Consider the following 23,783-nt stretch of genomic DNA (forward strand, 5'->3'; position numbering starts at 1 on the left):
AAGTTTGGATCTTTTTCATGAACCGGATCTTTCGAACAGTTCGTTTCAATAAACTGGTTAAGAAAAAACAGATAACCAGTTCTTTTACACTACAATGTAATGACATCATCCAAAATGTTTCTTGTTAGAACTCAACATATCAGAAATATATAGTCAGCAATCATAATTTCAGTCAATTAAAACATCATCATTATCTGCTACCCAAACGAAGCAAAATGAAGCATGTACTATTTAAAGTCCATTACAATTTTCAGTTATGAAATAACTGGATGTTTTGCCAGATACTTGTATTTAAGAGTATGCTTTACACATGCTGCAATCAGTTGTCCAAATTTGGTTCAGTCACAGTCACGCTGTCATGTACTGTTTGTTCGTTTTTTCACCTGCTGAATCTTGCATGCACACTATTATCAACTCACTGGTTCTCAAATCTGATCTAAGTATACTGTTGTAGTGACTGAAAAATTCTGGATATAAATAACTCTGGAAATTGTTTTATTTTGAGTCAGAGGGTGTATCAGGCATGTTAAAAAATTAAGTAATATGTGGGTAAGTGCTTAGTAGAGACACAAACTGTTTCAAAAATTCACTTTGATTTGGTGGTCTGGTTTGACTGGTTCGCTTCCAGTTAAAAAGAACAATTGATTCACTTCCGACCATTCTCCTTTTAAAATCAAAGCTGCATCTGGAACTTTATCTCAGTTGCCACAACCTCTATCATAACAGTTGCTAATCAAATAAAGGCTTACAATTTTTTATTTAATCACGGTAAAACATAGGAATTCAATTTATTTATTTATTTATTTATTTATTTTTGTCTAAATCAGAGATGTCCAAACCAGGGCCCACAGGCCAAAGTTGGCCCATTTTAACCTTTGATTTGGCCAACCATCCCATCTGAAGGAGAGTGATGGGGATTGTTTCCAGACTGTCAATTCAAATGTAATGTAACTCTTTGTTTGTTTGCTTTATTGTTATTGTTAAAAGCCAACTGAAATTAAATGTTTCAATTAAATGGTGTAAGTTAATCAGATTTTGTCTAAATGTACATACTGTCACTGCTTGACCTGTGTATTCAGCATTGAACTTATAAATGTGATTGTTTATGTTTTTATTGCAATAATTTATCATTTAAAAAGCTAAACTGCATTAGATAATACAGTTTAACTTAGTAATTTAACAGTAACTTTTTCTATTTATTTTGAAATATTATAACATAAGTTTGGAAATTACCCATGGCAACTGTAATTTACAAAATACAAAATAATAAACAATAAAATAAAGTAAAAAAACAATATAAATATTTAGATTAAATAATAATAATAATAATAATAATAATAATAATAATAATAATAATAATAATAATAATAATAATAATAATAATAATAATAATAATAATTGTAGGTACAGAAACTATTTTTTTTCTGTTTGTTTTGTTTTTACCAAATATTAATAAAAAATGTGTGGAATGAGTTAAAAATAAATTTCTAAAATATATTTAATTTTAATAATATGTTAATATAGTATTAAAAATATTTGATGGATTCCGAGATTCTGTTCACTTTTACAGCAAATAATTAAATAAATAAATAAATGCTTACATAAATTACAGTAAAGATACACTGTGTTGCTGTTTTTTTATTTACATTTTTAATATAATATAAATTCTGATTATTTACGTATAAAAACATTTGACATTATTTTGGCCTTTGGCATCACAGCATGTGAAGCTGATGGTTTCTGATAGAGTCGCTTCGAATACATTCTTTTAATTTCTATTTTGCCTGGGCGGATTATTTAGCCTTCACTGCTCAACTTGATTTTCTCTCTATATCTTCTTCTCTTTTTTCATTCTCCAACCTCTGGCTTCTCTATTTCACCCTCTTATGCACAGTAATTCCACCTGCCGCCCTGTGAAAGGTCTGCAGCAGGTACCTGTGTGCTTGGTGGATGAGCAGAGCTGAAGCGGAAGTGATTTTATCAGCGCCTCACAGCTGCCCTCCTCCCTCCGCCCCTGCAGCCAGAGCCATCAAGCTGTGAAAAATTAAAACAAAAGACAGAAAAAATACAATATGTTTGCTCAGATTTGCCTCACATCTGTTCCGAGCTCTTCTGCCGACAAGCCGTGTTTGTGAGACATTGATAGGCTGACCTGCCTACGCATGCTTGAGTTGGCAGCCTCCGCCGGGGGACGCAAAACAGACCGAGAGGAGAAGAATGGGATTTGGAGGAAGAGTCTCAGCTCGAAAAATGCACTGCCACAGACGTGGAAGTGTCAGGGGAAGAAACGGCAACACAGGATTACAGGAAAAGCTGACAATTCAGAGATGAGTGCTAAAGACAGTGAACAAACCGCAGGACAGTCCTTACTTCATGGAGTCAGTGCTCCATGAAAAAAAACATCCTCCTTTGAATTGTGCGATTCACTTGAAATTATTATTATTATTATTATTATTATTATTATTATTATTATTATTATTAGTAGTAGTAGTAGTAGTAGTAGTAGTAGTAGTAGTATTATTAATATTAATATTATTATTATTGTTATTATTATTATTATTATTATTATTAGTAGTAGTAGTAGTAGTAGTAGTAGTAGTATTAATATTAATATTATTATTATTGTTATTATTATTATTATTATTATTATTATTAATATTAATATTATTATTATTATGTAAATAACATTTTGCTAACTGTATTATTGTATATAATACAGTATGATAGTATATATAGTATAATTATTATTATTTTTGTGATCCTGCAAAATATTTAATTAAATGCAAAATAATCGCAAAAATGTAAATAATCTCATAAAGCATCCAATTCCAAACCATTTAACCGAATTATTATTATTTGAATTTAGTTTTACATGACTTACAGACGTTTGAGTGTCTCTCGAAAAATGACGTCTCACCTGCGCCCTCACAATCATTACATTACATGGAAGGGGGGCGAAATGGGGTATATGTACACAGACTTTTTTATTTTAGTCAGCCAGCCCCTGGGCTTCAGGTGAATTGTCATCCCATACATTCCATGCAAAAACAGCAACAAGATCTGGTTTCTTTTAAAAACAGTTTAAAAATCTCCACTGTCTGGCTAGGATATGATATAAAGTGGGTATCACACCAAACAAAAAGCACTGCAAATATTTTTCCGCATGTCTTTAAAATATGGAAATTAATTTTACTCCAGTATTTTCAATGGAGTTTCTGCGCTAGCCTGTTGCTAATGACGGCACCTGCATTTAAACAGTCTTTCGTCTCTTTTTAAGCTTTAACAACCAAATGAATGCTTAAGTCTATATAGCTAATTATATTTGAACTACATTACAACATCGATACTGTAAAAAGAACCATGTGAAATTAAAAAAATTCATCATCGGCTGAGAAACACAAGCTGTGCATATAGCTCCTTGTTTTGCAGCCTGTGCAGCAGCAGACGTGGATGAAGTGCGAGTGATTTACACATGAAGTTAATGCAAAGATGGCATCCCGTGACGGGAATTGGTTGTTTACTGCAAAAGAAAGTGGGAAACGTCTAACAAACAGAGCAATGGAACAGACAGAACAGCAAGCAGCTTACAATGATGGAGATTGGTATAAGGATGACGGCCACTGGATGTGACTGAATTGAAGAACATTATTTGTGCTTTACATGTATACATGTATGGCTAGTATTATGGTGTGCGTAAAATCTGTAAATGTTTTCGTTAAACTCTTTTCCTGCAGAAAACACTTCCCTGCCATTTCACAGCAATTCTACAGCAATCCCTTGGCTTATATATATAAGTCAGAATTATTAGCCCCCCTTTGAATTTAGAGACTAAACCACAAAACTACTTGTTATAGTAATGTTATAGGGTATAAACCAGCAAGACTCAGCAATGTGTGTGACAAAGTGAGCAGTCTATATAGTCTGATTAATCAGTCCTTGAGCAGCTCCCAGCTGTGTGTATGTAATCAAAAGGTAAACCAGAACAGCTGTGAGTGAGATGCATGACAGGATTTGTAGTTCAAATAGTGACAGGATTGTAGTGTGGGTGATAATGAATGTTCTTTTTTATTCTTTTTATTTTTATTACTTGTTTCTTTTATTCTTGCTTATGTAAAGCACTTTGAATTACCATTGTGTATGAAATGTGCTATATAACTAAACTTGCCTCGCCTTCCTTCTCCAGAGATCTAAAAGGGTTCGATCACTGGTGATCGTGACAGTCATTAGGAGGCATCAACTCTCATTATTATATGATTTTTTAAAATGTTATTTTTTTTAATTGGAAGACTTCTGTTGTGTATTGTTTCCCTAACTAATCAGAGCTATTTGTTTTATTTAATAAAAGTAAAACTGCAAAAATTAATTGTTCTTTATTTTCATTTAATATTTTGTTATTTGGCCAAATATCAAATAAAATGTGTGATATACCATATAAAGTGTTTTAATTTATATTAGAAATGTAAAAAATATTTATTATATTTTATTCTATAAAAAAAATATATTTATTTTTTATTTTGCAAATGTATTTTTTGGTCTATATATTTTTTTTCTGAAAATATAAAAAAAATATATGTGGATAAAATTCTTACAAAAATATTACTATTATAAATGTTATAAATATTCTAGTAGAATATAATGAACAAAAAATATTGTATAATTAATCAAAAGCACCTCAGCTTGATAATGCAGTGCCACAGATGTCAAAGTATCAGAGAAAGAAACACAGGATTACACCAAGAACTGACAACTCAGAGATGAGCGCTGAATGAACCACAGGACAGTTCTCTTTCCCTCATGCCGTCAGGTGCTGTGAAAAACGGAGGTCGTTTGATTGCTGGTTTCAGCCCTTTCCTTGGCCTTTGGATGAATCAAGCAAGGGTCAGCGGCAGCTCTAGTTTTTCTTGTCTAAATTATTGATGTGGTATTTCATCAATCTTTTTCATTGGGCACCCATGAGGAAATGTCATGGTATGCGTCACTGTGGTATTGCTGTGTTATAAGGGCTGCTTTACAGAGGCCTTGACGCAATTTGTCATTTTGATTGGTCGTTTTAGCAGAAACCCCGCAGCTATGTTTACGATCCTGTGTGTTCGGGGCTCAGGTGTGCACAAACTGCTTCACCACTGTTGTTTCGTACCATTACTTCACAAATAATGACTGATTAGTGGTAATTGGACAGGTATGTACTCCTATTAAAGGTGCGTTTGTCTCCTCAGAGCGTCTGTCATACTGTTGCTCGGGAGACTTGAATGAGTTCTCGCTTGTGATTCATTCTCCTCTGCACCTCTTTTTGCAAGTTTTTTGTGCTATATCGATACTTTTAAAATGGTAACGGTGCCAAAAGAGTGCCTGAACCGATACTTTTAAAACACAAAATTATGGTGGATGACTCTAGAATAATGTTTTATTTGTTGATTTTTGAAATGGTTTATCATTTACTTGTTTAATGTCTCTTTCATTAGTAGGGTTGGCTATCGTATGGGGTTATTTTGATACCGGTGCTAAATCGATACTTTTTTTAAACAGTACCGTTGCCAAAACGGTGCCTGAACTGATACTTTTGAGACACAAAATTATGGTGGATGACTCTAGAATAATATTTTATTTGTTGATTTTTTAAACGGTTTATTGTTTACTTGTTTATTGTTCCTGTCATTAGTAAGGTTGGGTATCGTTTGGGATTATTTTGATACCGGTGCTAAATCGATACTTTTTTAAACAGTACCGTTGCCAAAATGGTGCCTGAACTGATACTTTTGAGCCACAAATTTATGGCGGATGACTTTAGAAAAATCTTTTATTTGTTGATTTTTTTAAACTGTTTATCGTTTACTTGTTTTTTTTTTTTTGTCTCTGTCATTAGTAGTGTTGGTATTGTTTGGTGTTATTTCAATACTGGTGCTAAATCGATACTTTTAAAGCGGTACCACAATACAGCTTAAATATTTGATATATTTAAAGAAATTGAGAAAGAAAACATAATATATTAAATGCAAAATATTAAATGCTATTTTTGCTGGTGTTCAAACTACTCATTTAAAATGAGCTGAAACAACACAATTCTTCAGTTTTTTTTAAACAACTTAATTGTTTTATGTTCAATCCACTTAAATTTTGATAAACGATTGAGTTAACTAGTTGATTTGTGTTTGGACAACATAAAGGAATTGTGTGAAACCAAGCATTTTTTACAGTGTAGTATTTATTTATTTAGTAATTTAATATTAGTATTTAATAGCTCTTTCTATGAATACAGAATTATATATATATTCTATTCTTTTTACATTTGAGATTTTAAATGGTTATATTGTATATAAATGGATATTTTGGTCCAGAAAGCTATATAAAATATGTTAAATACAAAAGAATATTAATTAAATCTGTTCATACTGAACTTAGGGTGCCACCGTGGCTCAGTGGTTAGCACTGTCGCCTCACAGCAAAAAGGTTGCTGGTTTAAGTCCCGACTGGGCCAGTTGGCATTTCTGTGTGGAGTTTTCATGTTCTCCCCATGTTCGCGTGGGTTTACTCCGGGTGCTTCGGTTTCCCCCACAGTCTGAAGACAGGCGGTACAGGTGAAATGAGTAAACTAAATTGGCTGTTATGTATGAGTGTGAATGTGAGAGTGTGTGGGTGTTTCCCAGTACTGGGTTGCAGCTGGAAGGGCATCCTCTCTGTAAAACATACGCTGGATAAGTTGCTGGTTCATTCCGCTGTGGTGACCCCTGATGAATAAAGAGACCAGGCTGAAGGAAAATGAATGAATGAACGAATATTGAACTTTCTATAATTTCATTGTAGGTTTTTGCTATATTAGCAAATTAAAAGTAAACACTTTTTTCATACAATTAAAACTAGCGGGGATCCAATTACGGTCAAATGCAATTATTATTTTCCCCCTGTGAAATACCTTCCGTCTCCAATTGCAGTTTGCTCCTCGGTGCTGTGTAGGAAAAAAAGGGCTGTGAAATGAAAGAGAATTCATTTATGATTTTCCTTTTGATTCATCATGCTCATATTTATAGCATGCACTTTAACTCTTTGAAGTTTTTTTTCCCTTCCTTTTTTTCCAATATACTCTCTTTGTGTGTGAATATAAAGATCTGCTTCACATGTAGTCTTCATATCTGTCCTCCACAGATTGCTGGCGAAGCCATTTATGGCAGATCCTCCCACAACCACTATCAAAATCCCCGGCTCATTACGTTTCCACGACAACGCCAGCGAGGCTCATCCAATGGGCTGCGGCGACAGAAGCGAGACTGGGTCATTCCACCAATCAACGTGCCTGAGAACTCCAGAGGGCCCTTCCCTCAAGTCCTCGTCAGGGTCAGTAACAGTTACAGTATGCCTCACAGCCTGCTACTTACAGTAAAAACTGAACAAAAAATAAATCAGGTTTCCTTTAAACAAACAGGGCTATGTAATATGATGGACAAAATAGACTATTTCATATTATACTCTATGATTTAATTTGTGGTATCTCAAAATACATTGTTTATGGTAACACTTTTTCATAATTTATATGAGCGCAATATTATGGAGATGCAGACAGAAACATGCATCATGAGAAATTAGCAGTCTTGAAAGTACAATGCCTACACTTTACATTAAATTTAGCAGTATTTTACTCTTATTTTTATTTGGAGCTGTAATCATTAGTTTTTGAAAAGGGTTTTAAAGTTTATTATTATTATTTATTTTGTATGTCTACATTAAAAATCAAACATTTACACTGAAGTTGTAAATAATATGAGAAATATGATCACATATGAATGAGTACATTTCTGAGTATATACTTTAAAATATATAGAATATATAATAATAAATATTCCTTTTTAATGGGACATTATATACACTGTAAATGCTGTACATATCAGTTAATTAACATGTGTTTTCTGTTTATTTATGGTTGTGAATTGCACTATGGAACCTTGATCTCTGCCCTATCGAGTTTTGATGTTGAAAATTCAACCCCTTCGGTTTAACAAAGTGACTTTTATTGACATTTTAGTAGTTTGAAATAATTAAATGTATAATAAATAACATGGAGAGTCTGTTAAATAGCAGAAAATGTACTGCCAGAATCTGGAGTCAGATATGAATTTCAGTAGTCATGTCAAAGCTAACTAAATCAGCATACTATCTTTTCAAAAACATTGCAAGAATTAGATGCTTTGTTCCCACTGAGGACTTAGAGAAACTTGTTCATGCTTTTATCCCTAGCTGGGTGGATTATTGTTATAGCCTCCTCAGTGACCTGAAAGTTGCAGCTCATCCAGAAGGTTGCTGTCGGGATTCTGACCAGAACCAGCAAATCAGAGCACATCACACCTGTCCTCAGGTCTTTACACTGGCTCTCAGTTACATTCAAAATAGATTTTAAAGTATTACTACCTGTCTACAAATCACTAAATGGCTTAGGACCTCAATACATTACAGATATGCTCACTGAATACAAACTTAACAGATCACTCAGCTCTTTAGGATCAAATAAACTAGAATTTCCAAGAGTTCAGTCAAACCTGGGTGAATCGGCCTTTAGCTACTTCAGCCCCTGCTGCTGGAATCAGCTTTCAGAAATGATCAGGGGCCTCATGTATCAACACTGCGTACGCACAAAAACTTTGCGTATGCCATGTTTCACTCTCACGTTTGGATTTACTAGCGATGAAATTAACATGAGAATGTGCGTTGGTCCACGCCAGCTTCATGTCTGGCGTACGTGTATTTCATTTTAGGCTTGTTTTATTTCCATCGTTGACTTGTTAAATTGCACACTACAAAGTATCGCACTGACACATGTGAAAAACATTGCTATAAATTTATAATTGATAAAACGGGTTAATTGACACAATTTTTTTTTTTTACTAATTATGTGATTTAGAACATATAAAAGCATTTGCAAATGTAAACAACCCTTAGTCTATGGCAGTGTTGGCCTTATTAGAGGACATTGTCAATGGTTGAATCTGAAGGCTTCAAGGTGGCAGGGTGCACAATGGGTGGCTTCTTGGTGAGTGATGTACTTAAAGATATTATTCCAGCTAAGTTTATTTTTTATTTTTTTTTATTGAGCGTAATTATTTAACTGCATATCAGAAGACCGCGGTTATCCATTAAAGACATGGCTGTTAACAACCCACAAACTGACCAAGAGTGCAATGATGCCCATTCTCGCACTCGTCAGTTTTAGAGCGGGCAATTGAGCAGCTGAAATGCCGGTGGCGCTGCCTTGATCAGAGCGGAGGGGTGCTGCTATACCGCCCTAACAAAGTGTTCCTGTAATACATCTGTGTCTCCCACAGGCACGGATACTACTCCAAACAGTAAAGTGTCGCCCACAATTGAGGCAACTCTCTCCTTAAAGGGTGTTAGTTCAGCATCCCCTGTTTCCCCACCCCACCTGTTCGGTCTACACTTTGACAGTGCGCCGTTGTTCTCCTCTTAACCTGCACCTTTACATCAGAACATTTCTTTTTTAATTCACTCACAGTGCGATGTTCAGACCCCACTGCGTTAACTGCATCAGCTAAACTCTCCCACTATGTATTTTTTTTTATTTGTTATTAATTCCGGAGGACAAACTTGCAAATAACACTGTTTTTTTTCCGGTCTTCCTCCGATAGGAGCACCTTCAATTCAAATTCTGTGAAGTTTCTCTTCTTGCTTGCTTTTGCCATTGCTTTTTGATTGATTTTGCCAAAGTAGAGTCATTACCATATTTATTAGGGGGAGGAGGCAGGGAGGGGTTTGCGCTCGTGCACGTGTGCTCAGTTTTACGTTAATTCAGATATGCAAAGATTATATGCGTGGAATTCCGCGTACGCAGTGTTTCATACATCTGAATTTTTTACTGCGTACGCAAATTTACAGCTTTGTCCTTATGCAATGTTTTAGTTTAATTCAATGCAAGTCTTTGTACATGAGGCCCCAGATGTGCTACAACATTAGACACATTCAAATCAAGACTGAAACACATCTGTTTAGTTGTGCCTTTACTGAATGAGCACTGTGCTATGTACAACAGATCACAGTATTGTGTCTTACTTGTCTTTTTCATTCTTTTAAAACCTGTTTTAACACATCTTAATTACCATTGTGTATGAAATGTACTATATAAATATACTTGACTTGCCTTGCAAAAAAGTTTTTGGTACCATAATTTATGACACCCACCCAGACAATATATAATTTAAACTATTTAAAATGTTAATAAAAGTCACTTTTTTCAACTTTTTATTGTTAAAAGTTGCAAGAGGAAAGATCAAGATCCAACACACAAATACATGGGGAAAAATAAAAACATGAACAAAATACGAAAAACTGTTTATTCATAACAATTTTTTGTAGTTCATAAAAACTATTCATTGATTGAACTTGCATAGATGGTACTATATCATATATAGTACTATATATATAACCCAAAAGAGCACATGTCACTCCGCTACTCACCCGTTTGCACTGGCTGCCAGTTGCTGCCCGCATCAAATTCAAAGCTCTGATGTTTGCTTACAAAGTGACCGTTAGCTTGGCTCCTTCATATCTGCTCTCACTTCTGCAGATTTATGTGCCCTCCAGAAACTTGCGTTCTGTGAATGAACGTCGCCTCGTTGTTCCATCCCAAAGAGGGAAGAAATCACTTTCCCGAACTCTCACATTCAATCTGCCCAGTTGGTGGAATGAACTCCCTAACTACATCAGAACAGCCGAGTCACTTGCTGTCTTCAAGAAACGACTAAAAACGCAACTGTTTAGTCTCCACTTTCCTTCCTAATCTGCAACTGCCTCTCTGGCTATACCACTAACTGTGCCCTCTCTCTCTCTCTCTCTCTCTCTCTCTCTATCTCTTAAAAAAAAAAAAAAATTCTAATGCTTAGCTTCTTAGACTTTACACACCTGAAACTTGTCTATAGCGCTTGTTCACTGCTGCTCTTATAGTTGTGTAAATTGCTTCCTTGTCCTCATTTGTAAGTCGCTTTGGATAAAAGCGTCTGCTAAATGACTAAATGTAAATGTATATATATATATATATATATATATATATATATATATATATATATATATATATATATATATATATATATATATATATACAGTACATCTGTGACTTATAAGGTGATTTTTGTCATATTGGCCAGTCCTAATCAAACACGGTCTGCTTTGACATCTCTATCGCTTCCTCTTTGCCGATCATATGGAATATTTTGCCAGATGCTGCTCAGTTATTAGCGGAATGAGATCTAACATTGGGCCCTGAATGAAAAGACTTGGTGGAGCAGACAGTTCCACTGCTAAAGTTTGACTGTGTCCCTTGGAGACATAAAAGAACAAGCCTCTCTCAAGTCTCTTCACAGAAAGCTTTTACTCTTGCCTCGCTCCTCTGAAACACAGAGCTTTCCTCGCCACGTCTCTTGAACCGCAGAGAAACCTAAGAGGTTAAAAAGCAGTATCACAGGTGAACATTTTCGAGAGCTTTCTTTCAGACAGCTCTTGTGCGTCTGCCGCTGAGAGCCCTTCTAAGGCAAGGAGAGGACTTGTGAGTCAAGGGTTGATGAGAAGGGGGCTCGGAGGTAGATTGGCACAGGGTATCGACATCTCTCATCCATCTAATGCTTCTACAAAGCCTCTCCTTAACTTTCTCCAGTGCCAGATGAGAAATGAGGTTTGTGGGATCTCTTGGATCATATCTGTAGGGTTCACTGATCGGTTAGACGAGACTTGGATGTCAGGTATAATCATTTGGGGTTTGATCGACTCAGCATAAACTTAAAACAATTCTTTAAATAAAATACATTTGATCATGGTCAAAATGGAGCAGAATGAAGCTCAAGCTTATTATAAGCTCCTTGGTTTTGAAGCAAAGGAAAATTAATTATTTTTAAAATATTGTAAAATAAGTTTAATTTTAAACTGCAGCAATTCTTTGCATGGGAGTCAGTTGCTCTAACAAGGAGACTAAAGACCATGGCTTCTAGCATCTGTCGCTAGAGCACATTTTGAGGTTTACCTGCATAGCACTTCGCTAGCTGGCCTCCGTTACACTCACCCCCCAAAACCTCAAAAGGTGCTCTAGCGACAGATGCTAGAGGCCATGATCTTTAGACTTTTTGTTAAAGCAACCAACTCCCATGCAAAGAATTGCCAGTTCGATCCCAGCTTAAATCGCGCTGGGTGCAGTAGGACCTGTGGGTTGCATGTGGGAACTTGGAATGGGAGTGGTCTTCAACTGTCGGTGTCAGAAGGCTAGAGCAAAAACTCCATTGAAAATACTTGGGTAAAATCAATTTTCGTATATTTCAAAGAGATGGCAGGGAAAAATGGAATTTAACGCAGTGCTTCTTGTCCAGTTCAAGACCGATTTTTAAAGAAAACTGATCTTAAATGTGTCTAGTTTGTAATGGAAAGACAGTTCCTCTGAAGCTGTTGGGTTGGCTGGCTGAAAATTAAAAGTCTGTGGGCATATGAATAGCAAAAAAAGTCACTTTGTTAAACTTTCCAAACGAATGTTTCCAAAGCAGAGATCAAGGTTGATCATAATGCTATTTAGAAATGTAAATAAATGTAAAACACCCATGAACCATGAGCTACAGGAAAAAAGGATTAATGGATATTTTATACAGTATAGATTTAAGTTCACAGTGATGTAAAATTATGATTTTTTTTAATGATAGTCACTAGTTACCTTTTTGACTTGACATATGGTATTGAGTAGCTGCTTTAAACTTGTATGGGTGTAAGAATTTGACAGTGGAGAAATACAGAGTGGTATAATCATTATACTACAGCGATAAATGCCATTATTGACCAATAAGAATCCAGTATTTCAGTGAGCATTTTAAATACAGGGGTATTATGTGATTGAGGACTACATAGCATAGCCGATACTCCAAACATTGAAGAGGATGTGTTCTCATGAAGGGTTTTTACAGAAACGCTCTCGCCTCTGCTGTACTTTGAGGTGTGTTATCCATGCCTGGGCTCCTCTGGGCTTCCACAAGCTTAAGTTTTGTGTTATCTGCTGTTCAGACTCCATCCCAGCCTTAGCATTCTTGGGACTGTCCTCATAAACTCCCTCACGGCCGCTTGTACCACAGATTACACCCATGGATTACTACAATCTTTTTCCACTGATGCACACGCAGACACATGGACATCACTTTAAACCACCCATATGGAAAGATTAGAAAACCGGTGAAAAGCGTGGAATCCATTTGAGAAGAGTTTCGATAACCCTTCTCACCTCTAGCCTTAAATGTTTGGCTTTAGAGACCTGGGTCTGTGGGTGTTTGGCTCTGGCATGTTCTGTGAGGATTTACACTTGTTGGTTATTTTGAGGCAATAAAAAATTACCTGCTATGGCCACTACTAGGTAAAAAAAATCTTTCTTCTTCTTTTACTAAAATAATTATGAGACATCTATACATGGCGTCTCTTCAACTCTTTGGTTTCACTTTACATAGAGAATTCAGAATTTTGAGGCTTATATTTTATGTTGAAAAAACCTATCCTTTATGCATTTCTGAACAGGTTCTATAATGTAGTAGAAGACTTGTAGGAGCAAGGACATGATGTAACACCCGAGACCTTGAATTACGCCTTTACATTTGCATGTTGCTTCAAAATTTTGAAACTCGATGCTTGAATTTCACATCTGAGCTCATTTCATTCAGCAAGAGCCTGTAACCTGACATATTTTTAGCTCCCAGAATTTGTGATTGTTTCTCAGTGAGTTAATCCTTACACTTTTATATCTCATAGTCGTAATTGTAGAAATTTCAGACAAAGTTCTTAATTAGAAACAGATGTCATCACATTTAGTTAATGTATTTATGCATCTAAAAATAATCTAGCAAAGTGCCAATGTATGACCCTTGCCATGTTTTCTGCCATGTGTTCTGAGTTTATCACACAACAGAAAGAAATATTGCTATTAACCCAGACAAAAGTAAATGGTAAAAAACACAAGTAACCAAGGCCACGTTTACACTTATATGTTTTAGTTTGAAAACGCGTAAGTTTTGCTATGGTTATGCCATCCGTCCACACTACCCCGGAGTTTTAGAGCGCCAAAAATGGAGCGTTTTGAAAATGCTGAAGAGGCCATTTTCGTTTTAAAATGCTGCTGCTCCGTGTCAGTGTGGATGCGGGAAAATGGAGACATCTAAAAACAGAGGCGGGGCTGATTGGGGCTTTTTCCTCAATATTAAGTAGCCTACACACAGTTCAGTCTCGCATCCTCTCCTCGTAAGTTCAGACTTTGCAAGTTTAGTTTGGAAAAACTCCCGAGGAGTAAGAACAAGTGTGAATACCGGGTAATCTTCAAAGAGAACAGTGTGCTTTATAACCCCATTCACATCAACCTGGCCACGTTGTTTCACTTTCTTAACAATAAAATGAAAACATGATAAAAGGAATTGCTTATTTTCATTTTGATATTAGCAACTTAACAGACACCAAAAATGTTGAGGCATCGTGTAGCTGCATATTCATATGAGCCTCTACTGTTTATAACAAAATGGAGTCTATAACATAACTGCCTCCTTTCATTTACATTGAAAAATATGAAACATACCCACTCTTTTGCTGAATATCACTTTTAATAATCAGTAATGGCCATTATAAAAGTATAACATAAAATAAGTCTATACATTATAAGAAATAAATGCAAGCAATCAGTCAAATGTGCATGTATCAGTATACATGGTTACATTAATATATTAACTTATGCTTGCGCTCAGCCAAAACACGTTTCCTGAGAACAAGTAATAGATTCAAAAGACAAAAGTTGGGGAATATATTGTTAGATAGAGACAAGATGAATTAAATATCACGTTTAACAAGTATAGTGAGATTAGATCCAGCGGTAGATCCTTGATGAACGGTCCGACGTGCACAGCTCTCATCACTGTAGTGCATGTCAGTGTGTGTGTGTGTGGTCAGGTGATGTGCGTTTTCAGAAACACTAGGTAAAATTCCAGATTGGACGCAGATCGTTTTCACTCTAAAAAATTGTTTTAAAAATAAAATGTATTAGTGTAAATGGGGCCTAAAATAAGTAGTCTTTTTCTAGAGAAATAGTCAAGACTCTCGGCTCTTAAACATTGAAGTCATGTTCAATAGCATTGCTGAAAGCATACCTACTTGTGAAAATTGGCAATATTTCTTATATCAAATATTGCTACAACTTAAATGGATGCTACTGATTCTACCTCTAGCAGTTTTAGCTTAATTGGTTTTATAAAGCCAAGCTGTACATAGACACAGACCAGTGCAGCTCAAATTTGCCTATGTTTTTAGATGTGAATTGTGAATGTTTAGTGTTTTTACATTTTATGCATTTTGATAGCTAGCAAAATATAGACATTGAATTGTACAGTAATAAATGGTGACAGTAACTAAAAATTGTAACTCAATAATATGCTGTAGTTATAGTGGTATTATATTAAAGGTCATTATACCTATTATTATATTGGAGGCACTATTTTAGCCCAGCCCAAAACTTTTTTAACTACACAGTATACCCCAGAGGGTTTGTAGTATGTTTCAGCAGTACATTTCTGATATATATCTTTTTCAAATATTTACCAAATGATGCTTGACAGAGCAAGGAATTTTTCCATAGTATTTCCTATGATATTTTTTTCTTTCGAAGAAAGTCTTTTTTTCTATTCAGCTAGAATAAAAGCAGTTAAAAACATTTTAAGGTCAATATTATTAGCCCCCTTAAGCAATATATATATATATATATTTGACTGTCTACAGAACAAACCAGCATTATACAGTGATTTGCCTAATTAACTTGCCTAATTTACATATTAGCTTAATTAAGGCTTTAAATTGCACTATAAGCTGAATACTAGCATCTTAAAAAAATATCTAGTAAAATATTATGTACTGTCATTATGGAAAAGATAATATAAATCAGTAATTAGAAATAAGTTATTAAAACTATTATTTTTAGAAATGTGTTGAAAAAAATACTCTTTCTGTTAAACAGAAAAATATACAGGGGGCGCAAATAATTCAGGAAGGCTAATAATTCTGACTTCAACTCTACATATAAGTTAACAAAACTGGTTGATATGAGCTTATGTAACAAATATATCTACACCAGCCACTTAATTACCTGTCCAACTGCTCATTAACGCCAATTTCTAATGACGGCCTGCTGCAGTTCAAACTGAGCATCAGAATGGGGAAGAAAGATGATTTAAGTGACTTTGAACGTGGCATAGTTGTTGTTGTGCCAGATGGGCTGGTCTATTTCAGAGACTGCTAATCTACTGGGATTTTCACGCACAACCATCTCTAGGGTTTACAGAGAATGGTCTGGAAAAGAGAAACCATCCAGTGAGCTGCAGTTTTGGAGAATGGCCAGACCGGTTTGAGTTGATAGAGAGGCAATGGTAAATCAAATAACCACTCGTTACTAGCGAGGTATGCAGATGAGCATCTCTGAACTCACAACACGTTGAACCTTGAAGCGGATGGGCTAAAGCAGCAGAAGACCACACTGGGTGTCACTCCTGTCAGCTAAGAACAGGAAACTGAGGCTACGATTTGCACAGGCTCACCAAAATTAGACAATAGAAGATTGGAAAAACATTGCCTTGTCTGATGAGTCTCGATTTCTGCTGCAACATTCAGATGGTAGGGTCAGAATTTGGTGTAAACAACATGAAATTAAGGATCCATGCTGCCTTGTATCAACGGTTCAGGCTGATGGTGGTGATGTAATGGTGTGAGGCATATTTTCTTGGCACACTTTGGCCTCATTAATACCAATTGAGCATTGTGTTAACGCCACAACCTTCCTTGGTATTATTGCTGACCATGTCCATCCCTTTATGACCACAGTGTACCATCTTCTGAAGACTACTTCCAGCAGGGTAATGTGGCATGTCATAAAGTGCGAATCATCTCAGACTGGTTTTTTGAACATGACAATGAGTTCACTGCACTCAAATGGCCTCCACAGTCAGCAGATCTCAGTCCAATAGAGCACCTTTGGGATGTGGTGGATCACATCATGGATGTGCAGCCGACACATCTGCAGCAACTGCATGATGCTATCATGTTAGTATGGACCAAAGTCTCTTCGGAATATTTCCAGTACCTTGTTTAATATATGCCACAAAGGATTAAGGCAGTTCTGAAGGCAACAGGGAGTCCAAGGTTTTTCAAAACATATTAGTGGTAAACGTATTTTAATTAAGCTAGCTCCAAAGAAACATTTTCATTTCGTTTAATAGAAAAAAATAAAATAACTAAAATAAAAAAGTAACTAAAACTGTACTTTAAAACATTATTTAAATACATTTCAATAAAAGACAAAAACATATAAAACAGAAGTGATATAATTCTCACACAACCTCAAAGAAAACCTCGGCTGTAGTCTCTAATTACCTCTCTCGCACAATTCTTACTTTCTCTACCTATTGTCTTGAGAGGCACAGCACCGGAGGACAATAGTGAGCTTCATTGGCATTAATAAAAGCAAAGCAGCATTTATTCTTGTTTACATTTTCTACATCCCCAATTACCTACGAAATTCGAATTCCAATAAACAATACGTCCCCTAAACACACACGCACAAAATGAAAGCTGTGAATTCTTAATTTACCGACTAGCCCGAATCAATTTCCATTCTCCCATATTGGTCCATTAGCTCCAAGGGGAGATAGGGAAGCTCAGTGCACCTGGCCAGCACTAGTATTCACAGTCTCTGTGTCCTATTATTTGGTGAGCAGCGCCGGGGCTTTGTCACTGCATGGATGATTTACAGAACGAACTGCAAAGGGGTTTGTGCGCTAATGCCACTAATGGCCGCTTCCACCAGACAATGGTACTCTATGATACCTGGATCTGGCATCCCAGAAAAGACACTGAAAGAGATGTTTTGTAGCATAGAGCTTGGACGTGTTTGCAACATTCTGCTAACCTGCTTGTTTTTCAGGCATTTAAAAATAGCAGAATGCTTAAAAATAGAGTAATAATGTTGTTGAAGCTAAAAATCGAGCAGAGAAGCAGGAACAAGTTATGTTTAAAACAGCAGGCTAATAGATTAGAGCATTAGGTCATCTGGAAATTACAATGCATTTGTAAATTTATTTCTTCAACCTTATGTAACCTTTGACTTTATTTATTGTTCTTATGTAACCTTAGGAATTGTAAACCCTTCGTCTGGATTCTGTTTAGTTGGTTAAAGTTGCTCAGTCTATTCACTTAACAGGTATGAATGAATTCGTTTGAAAACAGGTTCCAGTTCATTAAATCAGCTCACTTGTTCAGCGATTTTCAGTGCTTGACTGCTTCTGGAAAGATTATCAGAGATTCACACCTCATATGAACCGTTTTCAGTGCTTTTACAAAGCTTGAAAACTCATTCTTTCTTTTGTAGATTGCTAATCTGCAAACTTTCTGGAATGCAAATAATCTAAAATCATCAACAATTAGTGAAATGACTCTAGAACTTATGAACCAATGAATATATACACCAATAAATCAATAATTTGTATTAATGGTTTGAAGGTGATTTATGGTTAAATAACTAAACTAATGAATTAATTAAATATTAAATGATTTGTTTTGGTAAGCAAAACTCTTTGGGTTGTCAAAACAGCATTGAATGATTCATTCAAATTCATTCATTGAAATTTGTTCATTAGAATTTGTTCATTTGAATTCATTTATTCAAATTTTTACATTCGAATTTTTTCATTCGAATTTGTTCACTTGTTTGTTTTTTCATTTGTTCGTTTGTTTGTTCATTTGTTCGTTTGTTTGTTCGTTCGGTCATTCGTTCATTTGTTTGTTTGTTTTTTGTTTGTTCGTTCATTTGTTCGTTCGTTCATTCTATCGTTCTTTTATTCGTTCGTTCGTTTGTTCATTCATTCATTCATTGGTTCATTCGAATTCATTCATTCATTAATTCAGTCTTTCATTCATTTCTATTTATTGATTCAGTGAACTGGTTACACTACTTAACAGCTCACTCAAAGTGAAGATAATCAGAAATTTAGTGATCCAAATGTTTGTTTCAGAAGTATAAAAGTCACATAAACTAATTTTATGATGATTCTGTATTTTTCATGTAACTTGATGAAGTTACAATAAGTAGGAGATGAACAGCTTTTCATGACATCAAATAATCATACATCACACAAATATAAAAATGATAATTATAATCCATATGACTCATGTGATCTTAAGAGTTTATGAATCATACTTTTAGATTGAATCTTTTTGTATGTTGTATGTCAAAATGATCCTTTTTTGGTGATTATTAAATTATATTCTTTAAAAAAGTGATTTGGTGGTTGACAGCTGACTTATCAACAAGCTTAAATGTTTTATTGTTTCCTGTTTTTAACATGTATTTTCAATGAATAGAAATTAAACAACTTTTTATTATGCACAATAAATAAAATGTGCACTCTAAATAATACAAAAATTATTTGGATTAAAATTAAATTACATTTTAATAAATACGTTTATAAATGAATCCTTTGCATGATCTTGGATCTTTTTTCTTTTCTTTCATTTGGTTCACAAAACAGCTCTAAATGATTCATTTCAAAATGAATTTGACCCAGGTCTTAAGTGTAACTCAATTCAGTGATTTGATTGCAGTGAAAATGATCGATGAATAAAGATTTAGATGTTAGTTTCAAGTGCAGGACTCCATCCATTTTAAGATGCTTTGTGTTGGATTCAAAGCTTAATAACTCATAATTCAGCCTATTTTTTTCTTTTCTTTTCACTGAACACTTTTTAAAAGAGTGTTATATTTTTTTAGTGTACTTTTAGTGAAAAGGAACTGCATAGCTTCCAATGAGCCTTGAAAGATGTTCAATCAATCATTCAATCAATCTATCAATTGATCAATAAGAGATACCCAAAGTAGGGCCCGCGGCCCAAAGTTGGCCCATTGTAATTATTATTTTACCCACCATTCCATCTGAGAAGAGAGTGAGAATGATGGAGAGGGTTGGGGTGAAAGCCTTTAACATATGGCCCGTTTCCACTGAGTGGTACAGTACGCTATACGGTTTGGTTCCATACACTTTTATGGCCATCTCCACTGTCAAAAGGTACCTAGAATCAAACTGTACCGTACCACTTTTTGGGGACCATTTGCAAAGGGTACCTAGCACAACAAGAAGGTACCAAAAGACGGAGCAAGATGCGCAACTGAACATTATTGGTAAATAGAGATACGTCACTCACTCGTGCAACAAGCCAGGAGAAAGAAAACAAAGGAACTGGCATTTTAAAAACACAGCCGAAACATAAATAATAATATAAACATATAATAACAAGCCATGGTTGACCCGAGCTCAAATAAACCTTGTCGTCGTCTTGATGAACAGTCACAAATCCAAGAAGAAGAGCGGGATACCCGGTGCCCCGTAGTTTTTTTACAAGCCATGTTTTTCTTGCGTGCACACACCGCGTGTATATATTTGAAATAACGAACTTCTTGAGCTGATGATAATAACGTGGGTGTGCTTATTGAAGAACTTCTGACATCCGATCCTTTCAGAAACGGACAAACGCGAGACTTATGTGCAAAAAAAAAACAAAGGAGAAGCCGGAAAAATCAAAGGAGCAACCTAAAACATGAACAAACTGCCATGTTTACCTATTATCATCACCTTTTTGGACTATTATGAACTCGTAATGACAGAATTACTTTGTTAACGTTACATGTGCTGGCGATGATTAAAGATACAGATGAGAGGTTTGCACTGACTAGGCTGTCCATATGTTGCGTGTTCTTTTTGAACCCAAATAAGGAATGTGTATGTTGTGTGTAAAATGTAAGATTCTGTATGTGTTTATATATGTTGCATTTATTTATTTATTTGATATAATTGTAGAAGTTACAGTATGCTATGGAAAAACATCTTTCAATTAATGTTGTAAATTAATCAGATTTTTTAAAAGGGTACAGTAAATAATGTCTGACGGATAGAGGACTATGCAGAACACATTGGTAAGCAAATCAATGCAAAAACTAGCCTAACTCTATTCTGTTATAAATGAGATTGTTTTTTTTATTTTTACTGTAATAAGTTTATTATAAAATGTAAAAAGTAATATTAATAAATATGCTGTATTACTTTACATAATGCAATGCTTTCTATTTTTTTTTTTTTTTTTTTTCATTTTTAAATATTATTAAATAAATTAGGAAATTACCCATGGCAATTGTATTTACCTTTGGCTCACTAGCCTCAATCAAATTTGGTTTTTAAAAGAAAAATTATCCCTTAATTTTTTTTCTTTTTTATAAAAAAACAAACAAATAAACTGAACTAAGTGTTAGATTACCATGCTTAAGAAAACTAATTTATGTAAATATATGGTATTTGTAAATTAGGCCAAAAATTTGAAACATCTTTGTCATATGTTCATGTGTCAAATGTTAAATAACATTCATATGTATGTCAAGTGTTGTTGTTGTTGTTGTTGTTGTTGTTGTTGTTGTTGTTGTTGTTGTTGTTGTTGTTGTAATCATTGTTATTGTTATTGTTGTTTACAAAATAAAAATGTCTTGTTTGACTTTATTGTTTGATTTTACTACTATCGTCCATTGAGATTTATATGGATTTTTAGTATTGAGTCAAGTAATTAAATGACTTATTGAGTAACTAAGTAACAGACAAAGTAATTAGAAAAGTCAATATTAATGATGTAATTAGTAATTAATGCCTTTTTTGAAGTAGCATACCCAACAACGCTCTCCATCAGCACATTTTTGAAAGCATTTTCCATGTTTTGCAGATAAACCTCAAACAGGTTAGGACCTACATACTGTATGAGTGACTAACTGAAGACAGGAACCATTCCTTTAGGCACCAGCAGAGAGAACAAAGACTTGGCTGAAATGTTTATGCAACCTTCATGTATACAATCTAAATAGGTTTGCGGCGAAGTCCTTGGGCACGCCGAACCAATGAAAGACAGAAGTTGAGTTATTCCATTTTGACGGGGCTGGAGATATCTGAGGGCGATCACCCACACAAAGGAGACATCAAGCTCTAATCTACGCTGCTTGCTGTGTGATTACACGTCTCTACCTCAAGCAAAAGATCCAGTGTGGTAGAAGCGTAATTAGATCTCACGCAATGCTCCTTGACTAAAGCTGGCAGTCATACATAGCCTATAGCATTACAGCCAGTGTAAGTGTCCTGTTGGGGCTCTTCTGTTACCGCCTAACTTAATCAAAGGCAGTAAAAGCACGGGTCAGAGGGTAACGTATTCACTTGAGTGGAGAGTTTGAATGATCGTTATTTCACACACCGGCCTTGAATATCTCTGCCGTTAAATAAGAAAGACGTACAGTATAGTAGCCTGCTTGTAATGTGAAACTTTGCTCAAGTGTTAGAAAGTTCACTCGTACACCGAACTTCCTTGAATGTGGGCCCACACGATTTCAGCCTCAAGATCTTACGCTAAATGGCTTGATGCGGCGGCTTCTTGCATGTGTGAGTGGGTGTGCGTAATGTTAGCTTTGAGAATTTTTTCTTTCTTTTTTTAAATAATATTGTAATGAGAATGTAGATGGTTACAGTACGCCTACTAATTCCTCCTATTCCGATGCAATATCTTTAATGTTAGAAGTTTTTTATTCTTTTACACGGACTGCTCTTTACATGTGTGGACATTTATGGCTGTGGACATTTATCGTTGGAGAGGTGGTTATTTGTTTGATGGACAGTTCTCAAGCTGTGTCTGATGTATTATGTATGGTTACTGTACAAAGTATCCTAATTTTGTACATCTGTGGAGTCAGTAACTGAACGACCTAAATTAATTGATCGAAATAATGTGGAGTGCTGAATCTTATAATGCCTGACCTTTTCCACTGTGATGGATGAACCAGAAGTTGAAGTGGCTGACTCATCATTTATTTGAAATGAGAAAGTTTTAGTACAGTTTTTATAATGACATTTAATATAGTTTTTATAATATTAAAGTGTAATTATTAACAAAAAATATCATTTAAAAATCGTAATTTTATTAGACATGCATACTGCTAAACCATACTTATCCTCTCCAGTATTATTTATAATTGATATAAAAGTATTCTTTTATATAATAATAATAATAATAATAATAATAATAATAATAATAATAATAATAATAATCATCATCATAATCATAATAATAGTAATGATGATGATGATGATGGTAATGATTTAAAAATAATAATAATAGTAATAATGATGATGATTATGATGATGATGATAATGGTAATGATTTGTTATTAATAATAATAATAATTATTATTATTAGTAGTAGTAGTAGTAGTAGTAGTAGTAGTAGTATTTATTATTGATATAAAATTAATTTTTATTGAATAACGACACTAATAATAATGATAAAGATGATGATGATAATGATTTTAATAATAATAATAAGAAGAAGAAGAAGTATGATGATGATGATGATGATAGTAATGATTTTATAATAATAATAATAATAATTATTATTATTATTATTATTAGTATTATGTATATTTGATATTAAAACTATTTTATTAAATAAAATAATAATAATGATGATGATGATGATGATGATGATGATGATGATGATAATTTTATTATAATACTAATAATTAGTATTGTTATTATTTATTTATAATTGATATTAAAATATTTTATAATTAATGATAATAATAATAATAATAATAATAATAATAATAATAATAATAATAATAATAATAATAATAATAATAATAATAATAACAATAATAATAATAATAACAATAA

The 23,783-nt window shown here is 34.4% G+C and overlaps 1 protein-coding gene across 1 annotated transcript in view; it reads left to right on the forward strand.

Annotated features, from left to right (window-relative positions):
• cdh4 (cadherin 4, type 1, R-cadherin (retinal)) overlaps positions 1-23,783 on the forward strand; it is a 435,394-nt gene that overhangs the window by 283,018 nt on the left and 128,593 nt on the right. The window contains exon 5 of the mRNA XM_056467830.1: positions 7,141-7,329. Within this exon, the coding sequence (XP_056323805.1) occupies positions 7,141-7,329 (189 nt within the window). The remainder of the gene's footprint in view (positions 1-7,140; positions 7,330-23,783) is intronic.

The sequence above is a fragment of the Danio aesculapii genome, chromosome 11 (genome assembly GCF_903798145.1).
Source record: "Danio aesculapii chromosome 11, fDanAes4.1, whole genome shotgun sequence".
Classification (NCBI taxonomy): Eukaryota; Metazoa; Chordata; class Actinopteri; order Cypriniformes; family Danionidae; genus Danio; species Danio aesculapii.